The 14306-nt window shown below is 40.6% G+C and overlaps 1 protein-coding gene across 2 annotated transcripts; it reads right to left on the bottom strand.

The window, feature by feature from the left end:
- Window positions 1–1961: 1961 nt before the first annotated feature.
- LOC121304912 (uncharacterized protein C19orf47-like) lies at window positions 1962–12283 on the bottom strand. 2 transcript variants are annotated; one of them, XM_041236339.1, is made up of 10 exons: window positions 12207–12283; window positions 11374–11461; window positions 10862–10976; window positions 9723–9812; window positions 8394–8475; window positions 7880–7993; window positions 6877–7005; window positions 6182–6258; window positions 5199–5687; window positions 1962–4025 (listed from the first exon to the last, which is right to left on the bottom strand). In XM_041236339.1, exons 1-10 carry the CDS (start codon window positions 12223–12225, stop codon window positions 4020–4022), a joined length of 1209 nt encoding a protein of 402 aa, XP_041092273.1. In that variant the 5' UTR covers window positions 12226–12283; the 3' UTR covers window positions 1962–4019. The 2 variants fall into 2 exon arrangements, with proteins under 2 accessions (XP_041092273.1, XP_041092272.1); XM_041236338.1 differs by having other exon boundaries at window positions 1962–5687.
- Between the last annotated feature and the right edge of the window lie 2023 nt (window positions 12284–14306).

Below are 14306 nucleotides of genomic sequence, written 5' to 3'. Positions count from 1 at the left end.
CTGCTCCTGGGTGTAACAGCGGACATCTGCTCCTGGGTGTAAGAGCTGATATCTACTCCTGGTGTAAGAGCTGACTGGCTTGATGGTGGGATCGGAGGATGCCCATTGACCTTCAGTTCTCTTGAGCTTTTCTGGGGAATTGCTGCAGTGAGCGAACATAGTTGAGGTGGAAAATAGGGGTAAACTAATTGAAGACTAAATTGTAATGTACATTATAAAATACAAAACTTTACTCTGTTCTCTATCTGGAATCAAGCTAGAGCTGAAATATACCAAAGGTCCTCCTCAAGTCATCATCTGTCTTCTAAACAATCCACCAGGATTATTAGTCTTGCTGGTGTTTCTATGGAGCAGTGCAGTGATTTGTAGATCACTACTGTGATAATGATGGCACTTTGCTATTTTCTTTTTTATAAAGCATTAATTATTTGAGAGTATTTTTCTGTTGGCTTCAGCATGTGTCAGACTCCAGACTGTAATTCCTCTCAAATTGCTGCCGCTGCTCATCCCTTTGGCTGAGAGCTCCTAGTTTATGACGGTTCATTTGACAGCTGACCTCCTTCTCCAGTCATGAGGATAAGCTGACGAAAGCTGATAGCAAAATAGGAACGAAATGCCAATTACTGCACCTTGTGGCTACTGAGTATGAACAGGGTGAGCACAATGACATGCGGGCGAGGTGTACCATGCAGTGAGGGGGTGTAGCAGGCTAATCCACTGTGCCTCTCTTGCCTCTGATCCTGGGTTCGAGCTGTGCACCTCTCATCAAGATATCTATCCAATCCAGGTCAGGCCAGAAATTACATTAATTTGGTGACTCTAAATTTACAAGTACAATTTTTTTAAAGAAAGACAGGTACTACAGTAGTCTCCAGCTAAGAGAACAGTCCTCAGGAAGCAAACAAAGTGTTCTCTTAGTCAAAGTATCAGATCTAGATTAGATTAAGATTCATTATGAATACCTGTACAGGAGTAGCACTCAAGACATGACACAGGGCTGAGGGCAGGATGATGTCAACACTGGAGTGTACTTGAGGGTTGCTGTTCCTTCCTGTATGACAGCAGTGTTGAGTGCAGTGTAGAAACATAACATGTTAACAGGATTTGACATAGGCCTGGAGGCAGCTGGACTAGTCTCCGTGACAACCAGAAAGGGTGTGTAGCTTTTTATTCTTTGTGTTTTAAACTCATTTTGAATTGTACTGAAGCCGCAAAATTGTAATAAGAGGTAAGCGGGAGTGAGCCTAGCTCAGTAACCATAGATACATTGATGAGAGGCACACAGCTCGACCAAGTTTGACTCCCTAGAATTGCCAGGTGTTGTGGCTAATTCAATATAGTTACTGTGAACAATGAGAGCTATTGTAAGTTTGGAAATCTTCATGGACAACCAAGAAGCTGTCTTTGTTTTAGAGTGTTTTTTGTAGTCAGTCAGAGAAAAGAAAGAGCAGAGGGAATATCTTGAACAGCAATGCTGCTATCAGCATCTAGCAAGCAAAGTCAGAAAAGAGAAGCGTGCGTGTAACATTTTTAACCAACAGCTCCAAACATGAACGAATAAACCAGATTCGAGGGCGACTGCTTTTAATAACCGGACTGCAAGTTCTGAGTAACATCTAGAAAACATCTAATAATTAAGAAACTCAAAGACTCAAAGATTATTTAATGGATATTAAAATACAAGTAACTTCAATACCTGGAATCGTCATTAGAGGACAACTAATGATTTAAAGACTCAATTAAGGGATTGAACTGACCTAGATTTTACTGGAAGAATGTTTTGTTAAACAAAAGCAGGAAAGGGGACACCACTGTACAAGACGACACACGTGCTAATCACTGCAGACCTGAGCGTTGCCAATTAAACTACTGGGGGAGGAATTAAATAAATGCATATTTGCAGAAAAGTGGATAGTGGTGTAATGTAAAAAGGTGTGTGTTACATTTAGTTTTCTTACAAAAAGAAAGCCGATTTTAATTTTCCATGAAAGTGAATTACAGCAAGGTGATCGATGAACTTGAACAAGGGGTACTGAAACTTATTTTCCCTAAACAGATGAATGTTAAAATATTTGTGTGTCATGATTTTAATTAAAGGATATATATTGAACTGATGGACAGAGAATGAACCATTTTGTAATACCTCATTAAGGGTTCACTGAATTTATTTTATTTTCTTACACAATGATATTGCTTGCATATTCTTATTATTCTAGTTACTGACTTAATATAATTAGTCTTACAGAATAGACAATTAGAGACAACGAATGCATTGCTTCCTCTTGTAATTAACGACATTTGCAGCGAGATTCTGCCTAACCAGGATTGCCTACTGAGATTAATCTGCCAATTTATATTTTGATATTAACTGTCTTTCTACTTTTGTAATGTATTTTATTCACAAGCTTCTGATAAATTATAAAAGATACAACAGTGTTGTGTTTTATCATGCAACTGTTTCCTCATGCTCTTGAACTTCGTTGGAAGTAATACATAATTAAGAGTGCTAATTAAAGCCATTACACATATCATTACTGTTGATTGGGAATTGTACATGTATTTACTTGTTAATTCTTCCTACAGCAGAATGATGTTAATATTACACTGTGTTTGAGGGATGACGTTCATCCACGTATGACAGCAGTGCTGACTGCAGGATGATGTCAACACTAGTGCTCTAATGCTACACTAATGCTCCTTGTTCTATGATAGCAGTTTCCTAAATTCAGCAGCTGTTCTTGGATCGGGAGATTGTCATCTGTGGTTCCTATCAAGATCTGATGGATTAATAGCAGGGATAAGGAATGCAGTCACCGTGAAGTGGACAAAACCAGATAAATACTCAGATTAAAAGGCAATGCGTTTCTTAGAATTCTCTTTCGTAACTTCAGAACTAAGACTAAGCTACAACTATAAGAAACTAAATAGAGTAATGCGTCAGCGAATGCCTTCTTCAAAGTACACTTGAACGACGCATTCCGGTGAAACTTTTGTCTACACAACTCTGTTTCTAATAGAGTTACATGATTATACGTTTCAGGGTTTCTTTATATAGTAGATTATTGGGTAACTATAGTTTAGGAATCTGCTATAAGTGGTTATAAACAATAGCAGAAACAAAACAATGGCAAAAGTTTATAATCACTATTGCAAAAACAAAGCAACCCCATACAACTGGTGAAAAAAAAATAGACAGAAAGACAGACGGGGATAGAAAGACAAACAGACCTGGAGACATTCTACATCCGTTATAAGCGATTATAAACAATAGCGCAAAAAACAATGACAAGTGTATAATAATACTTAGTTCTAATATTTGATAATTATTAATAGCATAATTAATAATGTTTATAATCACTCATATCAGATCCCTAAAGTGTTACCTCTATTACCAATTACTGTATGTTTAAAATTGGCAGTGCCAAATTTTATGTAACCAACACAAGCAATTTGTGTTTATATATGTAATGTATCACTTATTAGTGCTGGAACTAAAACTGATCTTTAAACATTTATCTACAATTTAGACTAACAGTCTTATTTCAAAAAGGTACAGACTAGCACTGTTTTACAGTCAAATTACCTTTGAAAACAAGAGATGTCTGGTTCTCTACAACATAATGTGTTTTTAAAAATATTACAGGTGTTTAACACATATCCTGTAAAACCTGGTACCAATAGTCTAACTTCACAAGGGCAGAAATGTTATAATTGTTGGTATACAAAATGTATATAATTTATATTGGTTACAGCATAATACAATAGTAGCAAATCCATGTGAATTCCAATGGAATAATATTCAAGAATTCATTGTAAATCTGGGCTACTTTTAAGTGATCAGTAGAACTAATTTCTCAGGAAAAAGTAAGCAGTTATTCAAATTCTTTGGGAAGTCAACAGCTTGTATTTTTCATTGTAAAGTGTTTCCATTATGTTTGTAAATGGTGAATGTGGCAGGTTTACATGTCACAGGCGATTGTTCCAATACTTGCTAACGTGAAAAGTCTGTGCTCCCAGGGTCATTTCTGGAGAAAAACAAAGAAAATTAACCACCAAAGAACTCCAGCTCTTCTTCACAAACACACAAGCAGCAACAGCAGAACATACAGGAGGCATCTCTCCAAGATAAACAGAGGCAGACTCAAGACATCCGTGGAATTACTTTCTTGTAACAAGACGTGTGTTCAATAGACAAACACTATTAAATGAGTGTAACTATGACTGCACTTACTGTATACGCCTCTCTAAGGTCATTGCTAAGAGGAACCCTTTCAGCAAGGCTCTGGTGATGAGCCACCACTTGCAATTTAAAAATGCAGACCTGCATTTAGGAAAACTAACGTCATTCAAAGGGGTGCACAGCACTCAGCTCTGAATGCACAATGTGTACTTCAGATGTGGAAGCAGATAAGTGAATGCCTTCGGATAGAGGAGGTCGTAAGAGCCAACTGACAGTGAGTCAGCTAAAAATGTTCATCACTGCTTAAATACCCACTTGAGCACTTAGGCCAGTAGAGGGGGATTCAGTCTTGCATTGCTATACAAATGGAGTCTTGAATGATGTCTTGAAACTGACGGGTTTTTTGAAATCCATGCAATGTTATCAGAGTTAGTGATGTTTTACATACAGGACAATTTGACGAGCCACTCATTGCAGCTTATGGGGAAGATTCCAAAGCTGATTTTTACAGCCTCTTAAATACCACGTTGTGCAAGACACTTTACAGTGCAAATGTATAAAAACAGAAACACCACCACAACTGGGGAAATCAAACCAAAAAAAAAAAGTAGCAACTTGAGACTTGGTGCACTACAGGGTGTGTTGTAAATTGTTGTCAGGGTTTCAATTTACTACTAGTTAAATGGCTTCAAATAGTGAGCCAGCCAACTTCCCACGGGGGTAGCTGTATAGACAAGACAACAGGGACGTGTCACTGTATTGGATATATACGACCATTAAATCCAAATTTGTTGTAAAAAATTAAAAAGTGGTACAGTTATTGTTGCATGTTTTTTTTGTTTATTTTTCCCCTCATACAAAAAAAAAACGCAAGCATTCGTAAAACCGACAAACATTATTAAAAGCGCAGGACTCAGCGAGGCAGTCAGGTGTTCTTCAGGCCCAATCTCTTGAAGACGCTGACAGAGCCGGCACTGTCCATCTGCGCCCCCTGGCACTCCCCGGTGCTGCTGCTCACCTTGGCACTGCCCAGCCCCCGATTGATGGTGACAGTGAACCCTTTGCTCTTGGTGCTGGTCACCCTGCTGTCCTGAGTGTCGGGCTGTGGGCTGGAGGGCTTGCCCAGCCTCTGCAGCACGCTGATCTTGGCAGCAGGCTCAGGCTTGTCTGGGGCAGCACAGGTTGCCAGGGCCCTGGCAGGCTTGCCCAGGCGCTTCAAAGTGACGATGGCTGGTCTGCGAGCAGCGAGGGTAGTCCTGGTCTTGGCTGTTATCAGGGAGGCAGGGCTGACCTTGGCCGGGGTCAGGGAGGCAGGGCTGGCCTTGGCTGGGGTCAGGGAGGCAGGGCTGGCCTTGGCTGGGGTTTTCCTGGCAGGCTGTGCTGTTCGCTTCAGGACCCCGGCGTACTGAAGCACAGAGCCTTCCCCGTCACTTTCCACTGCCTTCTCGTCCTCCTCCTCCCTGCGCTCGCCCGTCGCATCTCCTAATCGGCTGAACACCCCCGTGGGCTGCAAATTAAGGGAAGGGGATTCATCTTTGGAAATGTAAGAAAAGCATTCTTGGGATCCCAAGGCTGTATAGCTACACTTTATACTAAACATTTAACCATGAGTAAACTGTATAAATCATACACTTAACGAATTTGTACACATGACTACATAGTATTTAATTTGCAAGGCTGAACATCAAAAAGTGTGATATCAGTAGTTCAAATTTCAGTGGCAGATTGACAATTACATACAAGCGGCCCCGTCAATGCTTTACAGCAGGTAATCTGAAACACACAAGTTCAATGCAAAAGGTTGATAGGAGACAAGGAGTCTGATCAAAGTTTGCAAAAGTTATTGTGTGACAGAATTATAGACAGATAGATAGATGTGCCCATAATGTACACATTTTGAATAAGATCCCTAAAAATGTTTTAAAACATTTAAAAAAACCTGTAAATGTTACTGTATCCAGAGAAATATTCCAACTTAAGAACCAGTAAAGCATGTCTTACCTTGCTTCCCATAGTGGTATCAGCCTTGGATTCAGCTCCGAGTCTCTCAAACACAGAGGTTCGATAAATACCCTTTTCTGCAAGAGCACAAACTGGATTAACATGATGCAACGCTCGCTCGCTGTTGAAACTCTGGATTTTTGCATAGCATACAATGCTACAGTGGATGGTGGTGGCATGTGGCTGATTGGGATTTGAATTTCAGTGAACAGTGCCACCAAGTGGTCAAATGGAATTTCAGAAAGGATTTACCGATTAGTAGCAGCAGCTCCAAAGGCAAGACAGCAGTGAGGGTTGCTAATAGTTTAGAGTTGAAACTGACAGTCACAAAATTGCATGTGAAACATACAGATCAGATGTAGTGATTACACAGTGTTGTGTACAATGAAAGGTTATTTAACAAAATGCATTCTGTACTTTCTATATAAACAAAATCTACAATCTTTTACAGATTACCTTAACTGAAGTAACATTTGGTAGTCTACTAATCTCTTTCTATAGAAATGTGGTGCTGGTCACATGACTTGAATGGAGGGTCAAGGCACATTTAAAGAAAACTCATAGTAATATTGGAGCAAAACAACCCATAAACAGCCATAAAATATTAAAACATCAATGACACCTGAAGCCACATACTAAATGGTCACTCAAACAGACGTGTGTGTGTGTGTGTGTGTGTGCTGAGCCCGCAGTACCTATCTCTGCCTGCTCTTCCAGGATCCTCTTGGATCGCTCCGTGGTCCCCTTCGGCATGCTGATGATGTATTTACCCTCCATCTCCGCAGTGACCCGCCGTCGCTTCACTGAAACAGCGGGGCCCGCGTCTGCACAGAGCAGGGAGTTAATCACTTCATACAGGACAGCACTGAGCAGCAGAGCAAGGTGTTAATCACTCCATACAGTCCCTCTCTCCTACTTTCAATCCTCTTCAGATGCCCTAACCTGCACGCAAAAGGGTTCTATTTTGCAGTAGCAATGGAGTCGCCCCGTTAATGGGTCTGGAAATGAACTCATTGGACATTACTGTTCACCATTTTACAACTAACTGAACCATCGAGGAAGAGACAGGTGTGTGGATTGCCAGTTTAAAAGCGTTTATTATATATTTAATTCTATTTTACACAACTAATGTAGAAGGCAGATTGAACTGTAGCTTTTTGGTCTGCACAGTAGTTGCAGCGTTGCATTTTTGGCAGCCAAAAAATCCTGAATAGGAGCGTCTCGTATCTGCAAAGCTCTGACAGTCTAAGGTGAAGATGCAATACTTTTGTAACTGGTATGCAATTTGTTTTTCACGGTTTTGCTTCTCAGTATTCCCTTCTTTTTTGTGCACGAATTGTCCCTTACTTTTCCCGACCACTAAACTCAAAACACCAAGAAAGAAATAAGAAAACAATACATGAATAAGGAGGTAATTTAGCTGCTGATGCTTGTCCTGTTCCTAGTAGTTGATTGTCAAGTTGGGCCTTAAAGCATTGCATCGATACAGCATTTACAACATGACTAGGTGCCCCCATTCCCTACCTTTACCACTACGTAAAGTGCCCCCTCCTCTCTGTCTTAAGTTTACCTCCAGCTAATTTCTAACTGTGTCCTCCAGTCCTGGTTTCTGCGCTGCACTTAAAAGTACTGCTTAACGCTGTCAAGCTCTTTAAAGATTTTAAAAGGCCAGTGTGCGGTACAGCACCCCACTCATACCCGTTTTGGCCTGCTTGTTGGACACAGTGACGGACAGTCTGTTGTCGGGTTTCCTGACGGGGGTGGGTGGAGGAGAGTCTCGGCTCAGGCTGTTTGCGATCATCCGGGTCGCAGCTGCAAGACAAAATCATAGATGAGAAACACCAAGCTGTGGGGAACAGGAGCGCTAGATCTGAAGAGAATTCATACCGTGCGAGTGGGTGTTTATTTTTCATGTTTCAACTGCTATGAATTGCCAAGCTTTGAATTTCCCACAGCAACTCGTCCCTTAATGAAATCTATCATCATGAGTAAATGTCCAATTATGCCTGGCATAAACTGAACACACAACAGTTCTTCATGGGCGAGTCAAATTATCAACTTCAGAGTAAAGACAAAAGTGCCTCTTAGTCATTATTCATCCTTTCAGTTATTTTGCACGTGATCTACAAACAGAGTTGTACCCTGAACATCCACTACAGGATAGCTGTCACATAATGCAGTCCTTCCTTCTAAAACAGAGAGCTTTACTCACGGGTGTTGGCATTTCTTCTGAGCTCTGCCTGAATGGTGGTTTGACCCAATGATATTGCCTCAGTTGCCATTTTACACATATCCTGTACAGAGGAAAAGAAAAGCCTTTTGTTAATGCGAGTGTGAAATACCCAGGTGCTAACAGAGCAATTCTTGAATGGTTCTGAACAGACGCACGCCTGCTAGGTGCACTGGATGGGTTTCTGTCCCACCGCAGAGCTCAGCCTCATAACCTTACATGATGTGCATTAGCCTTTAACTAGCAGTGAGACAATTATAACTTCGGAACAAACGGGGTCTGTTGCCCACCCCCTACCTTTTTTTGGTATCCACGAAGATATCTCATTTACAAATGGATTGAAAATATTTTAATCTTACAAATGCAGCAGTAAACCAGAACGTCATGCATTTTCTTGGAGCGCATTAACTATTGTCTGTTTACAGTAAAATGAAGAATGCCATCCAGTCGTGGGTAATACCATTGCACATGGAAAACAGATTTTTTTCTTTATCATTAAGATCTTCAGTATATGCACACACTAGAAGACAAGATCATCAAGATGCCAAGTTATTTTATGAACAAAGGGTCGCATGTGGGTCATTGCACTTACTGATCTAACTGAACACCAGTTTCTGGAGTGCATATACACTACTACCAATTACCATCTATGCGGTTATATATGTGAGCGGCAACTCCTTTTCAGTAAAAAACAATCCATTGCGAGGTCCTGGGTTGCTGCTGCAGTGTAGTCCTTCTGTCTTGGGTAACAGCAGTGCTGCAATCTAAGTGGAAAAGGTAGCTTTGATGCCACCACATGACTTCCGAAGCAGTTAACACCAGCTGATTAGAGTGGTGCACTGAGATGATCTTGGGGCAAGCCGGGAGGGGATGAAGTTCTAGAGGGCCTGCGTTGTCGCAGCAGCTGTGGAGAGGCTTTCTTCTTGGGCTGGCTGATGAAGCACAGCAGGGTGGTTACCATCTGAAGCCCCCTGAAGATTTCTCATTCCATGCTTTGAAAGACAAAACGCCAGCTGTACAGACTTCTAAACAGAGGTTCGTAAACCTGTGCAGTCCATGTCTTTCACCAGTCTTCATCTGACCAAACAGCAGCTTTGTTTACAGCTCATATGCCCAGTTTCTCTATGCCCAGGAAGAAGGAAGCCATTATATGTAACATGTTACAGTTCAAAAGCATGTATTGGTTCCCCCCCCTCTCCTCTCCTCTCCTCTCTCCTCCCCTCTCCCCTCTCCCCTCTCCCCTGACGACAATGAAACACAAAAGGTCAGAATGTCAAACACAAGATGAAGGGTAATTCAGAAAGCACTTACATCTGCAGCTGCTCTCTTCCTGAAAGTGCCTCCAGTCCTGGATTCCATGCTGGGTTGAGTAGGAGGAGAGTTCCAGTCTGCACTTTTCATCTTCACAAAACAATTCCAAAAAAGTACAGAACATAATTATCTGGTGGAAGTGAAGTGAGAACACACATTTCAAGGGGAACGCCACCATTTGCTGAAACACATCTTGTTGCCTTTTTACAGCCAAAAGATCGCTTCAGTGACAGACAGTGATTCCAATAGTAAAAATGTCCTTCTTCCATTCATAAATCCAAGTTAAAATGATGCAGGATGTACAGGAGCTTTTGGTGCTAGGAGGTAACCAAACAGTAGATGTAGGAAACCAATTACACTTTTCCAGTGCATTAAACATTACAGTAAAGAGAACACAAAGACTTAAAACCATCAGGATTGAAATCTGGTGATTCTTTTTCTTTGGGTTAAGCACAGGGACAAAATAGACTTCCCTACACCAGTACTCCAAGAATCATTTTATGAACACTTAAAAACTTTAAACAATACATTTCATAAAATCTAAAGTTCAAATTTGCTGAAGTTAAGATTTAATCTCAGAGCCACATGCATGTTTCCGAGGTGCAGACGTTTTTAAACAGATTGATAATTTGGATCGCAAGAGTTCACACCCAACTGTACTTGTAATCATACAAGATTTTGTTTCAGTCGTGACCTAAAGATGGATTTGAAATATGCAGCCGATTTCCAGTGCAGGTCAAACAACAGAGCCTCAGAGATTGCGTGGTGATTATTCTATTAGAATAACACTGAAACAAAAACACTGGGCTGTTTGCTAGGTTTCTATCTGCCACCTAAACTGATCTGAAAAATCAGTCCTGTTTGGTTTCATCAGTCCCAGAACAAGCTCCAAACAGGCAATTTTCAAGGATTTTATAATTTCAGTCTTCCTTCTGAAATATTTGTGTTACACATAATGGCTTCGATACTTGTCTGAATCCTGAACGGACATCCGAACATGAAAATGCCATGCTTGTCCAGCATTAATAATCATTACAGATCAGAAGGCTGTCGATTGCCTGTTGTTTCTGAGAAGCCTGGTGGTGAAACGCAGTAAGATTCACTACTTCACATACTCCTGCCCGGAGCTGGATTTGTACCTGTCTATAAACAACTTTGGCGTGTTTCAGGATGGCAATGATATCCCCAATCACCGTGATCCCCAGGTCCATCATGAACTCTTTACTGAGGTCCATCAGCATGTTCTTCTGAATCCTGAACAGGGAACACAAACACATTAAGGCTGCAAACCAACATTTAATAACACCTAACCCTGCAAGATGTTGCTTACCATTTAAACTATCATACAAACGGTCGATAAAAACATTTGACCTTGTATTTGTAAACCATCTTTAATACAGTAGATTACAATGCATAAAGATATTTATAATAAACTTTGTAAAAATAAATCAATGCGGGATCCTCATAAAACAGCTCATTTGCAGTTAACCGTACAGTATGTAAATGCGGTTTAGGCTTTTTATTTGATTGTTTTTAAATGTTTAAAATTTAGACGTGTAATAAATAGAAATGTTAACCCAGTGCTCTCACATACAAGCACCATTTTAGACATCTTTCTCGAGCTAATAATTCCAATCCATTAACACAGTACCTGTTATCAATGAAGGAGACTGCGTAATGAACAGCCAGCCCAGCAGGGATGCCAGCATCCTTGAAAAACTGGATCCACTCAGATGTAGCTGAAAGAGGGGCATGCAAAGGGTTAGCTCCGCTTTAGTAGGGCAACACAGTTTACATTTTCCTGAATACATCTACACATTCCCTGTTAGAGATGACAAACACACCTTAGAATGGACCCACTTCAACAGTAAGCACAGTCCAGAGATATTTAATCCAACTGTATCTCCTTAGCCCAGTTGAACAGTAATACAGCAGGGTTATATGTGCATTTCTTGGAATCCATAAATGCCAGGCTTTAAACCCCTTCTTACAGCTTAGTCATGCAGGACTGCAACGTCTAATGGGAGTTAATTTTAGCAGTACTGCACTTCCTAATTTTCCAAATACAGTGCACTTTCGGGCATTTAAAACGTTTCTGCCGGCAACATTTAATATACCACTTACAATCCTAATCACACCCTCCAATGCTGACTTTTGCGAAATGAAAACGCTTTCAAACGTAATATAAACGCCGGGGGGCCCGGGACTGGTCTGTGTTTCACATTCTAGTAAAGTAATCTGATATTGCAGCATAAATAAACTATTAATAGAAAGTTACTCCTCAGCACGGCCTAACCAAGCACGGCAGAAACATGCACCCGGTTCATCCAGACACGATCACTGCGGCTACCACCGGCACCGGGCAGCCTCTAAACACGCTTACCGACTCTTAACCATCGCAGACTGCCAGCGTGCCTTTAAATACACAGAAACCAGAGCTGGTTCACTTTAAATCGGCCCAAAAAATCAAACAATTCTCCTCACCGTTGGTCACAGATGCCATGTTTAACCCTCAGCAGCTGCTGCGTCCGCGGTGTGATGACGCAATTTCCAGGAGTTTCAGGGGGCGGGGCCGGGCCGAGCCGAGCCGGAGAAACCCGAAGAAAGACGGACACTGGGGTGGAGTGATTGTGGCTGCTTTCCTAGCCCGGGCTGATCACTTGCCTTGGACTATAATGTTAGTTTATGTAAAGTAATCCCATATTAGTACTCATCCCGGTCTGTGAAACCAGCCGTTAGTATGCACCGTCCAGTAGCTGTTTTCTTAGTATGTACTGTTCTGTTCTATTCAGGGTCCTTCACTAATGCACGGTGTTCAATATTTCACAGTTTCAAGTATCGAGCCCCCAGTGTAATGCAAAACACCCCAATTAAGATGTATATTAGTCCAATTACCTAGAGAAACCTTGTCAACCTCAAATTCAGCAACTTAAACCCAAAATAATTAAATACCTTGATTGTAAATTACCTTCAAAACTGTTATCTTAAAGCTTAAGCACGCAAAACACAAAATACAGTTCACAATATTTTAAATGCAAATATATATTTAGATTTTCAAATATCAAATATCTAACAAAAACAATTCAAGACACATTTAACAAAATCACACAAGTAGTCAGCAAACAATAAAAGAAAATGGTCCTGTATCCTGTAACCAGAAGGTCATGGGTTCAAATCCCACCTCTGCCACTGACTCCTTGTGCTCTGTCCTGTGGGCGAGATGTTAAATCAATGTCACTATTGTAAGTGACTCTGCATATAATGCACAGTTCACAGACTACCTCTGTAAAGCGCTTTGTGATGGTGGTCCACTATGAAAGGAGCTATATAAAACATTACTATCGACATTTACTGATACACATCTCTGGGTGCTCAGCTGTTTTGGGAGTCTGTCTTTATGAAATTCCCACCTTTTGGGAAAGCAGGATGTACCTAATCATTAGTGTGAAGGACACCAGCTTCCCTGTTCCATGATAATCAGGAGTCATGTTAATTAAGGTGTCTGGTGTCACAGATTAACAATGATTGCAACACATTTAAAGCAGTAAAATAGAGTTCTTATTGGAATTAGCAACATTTAATTAGTAGCATAAAAGATTCATTCTCAAACTGAATGCAGTAGGGATTCAAGGAAATGCATGCACATGGATTAGGGAGTGGTTAACATGTAGAAAACATAAAGTATAGAGGAGAAACCTCAAAATGGAGCAAGGTAACCAGTGGAGTACCACAGGGATCAGTATTCCTAATCTACAATAATGACTTAGATTCTGGTATATTAAGCAAACTTGTTAAATTTCCAGACAACACAAAGAGAGGAGGTGTGGCAAACACTGTTGCACAGCAAAGGTCATTCAAAATGATCTAGACAAGATTCAGAACTGGGCAGACACATGGCAAATGACATTTAATAGAGGAAAGTGTAAGGTACTGCACATAGGAAATAAAAATGTACATTATAAATACCATATAGGAGATATTGAATTTGCAGAATGAATCTACGAAAAAGACCTGGGAGTTTATGTTGACTCAGAAATTTCTTCATCTTGACAATGCAGGGAAGCTATAAAAAAAAGCAGCCAACAAGATGCTCAGATATATTGTGAAAAGTGTTGAATTTAAGTCAAGGGAAGTAATATTAAAACTTTACAATGCATTAGATCTACAATATTGTGTTGAGTTCTGGTCACCTCGCTAGAAAAAGGATATTGCTGCTCTAAAAAGAGTAGAAAGAAGAGAGACCAGAATTATTCAGGGTTTAAAAGGCATAGCATTTGCAGACAGGTTTAAATAATTTAATCTATGCAGTCTTGATCAAAGAAGACAACGTGACGATCAGATTCAAGCACTCAGAATTCTAAAATTCTATTTTCAAGGATAAATATCTGGATGCTCTTCCTATGCACCAGGACGCAAGACATTTGCTAGGAAATGAGGACTGTCCCGGCCACACAAGGACTGTTGGCATGTATTGAATTTCAAAAGCCATACAACGACAGTTTGTAGAAATCATATCTGTTATTGGAGTAACACAGAAAACCTTCATTCGTTTGCTGATGTTGCCAGACCAGCACAATATGTGAG

Source organism: Polyodon spathula, chromosome 40, assembly GCF_017654505.1.
Source record: "Polyodon spathula isolate WHYD16114869_AA chromosome 40, ASM1765450v1, whole genome shotgun sequence".
Taxonomy (NCBI): domain Eukaryota; kingdom Metazoa; phylum Chordata; class Actinopteri; order Acipenseriformes; family Polyodontidae; genus Polyodon; species Polyodon spathula.
The sequence above is the reverse complement of the archived record's forward strand: the minus strand, read 5'-3'. Positions and strand labels throughout refer to the sequence as shown.

What these genes read in the sequence shown, in the direction of transcription:
- LOC121304912 (XM_041236338.1), bottom strand. An exon ending in GGAAGAGAGCAGCTGCAGAT is followed by an intron (nt 8,476 to 9,722) that starts GTAAGTGCTTTC and finishes TCCTCTGTACAG; the next exon opens with GATATGTGTAAAATGGCAAC. An exon ending in CAGAAGAAATGCCAACACCC is followed by an intron (nt 7,994 to 8,393) that starts GTGAGTAAAGCT and finishes TTTGTCTTGCAG; the next exon opens with CTGCGACCCGGATGATCGCA.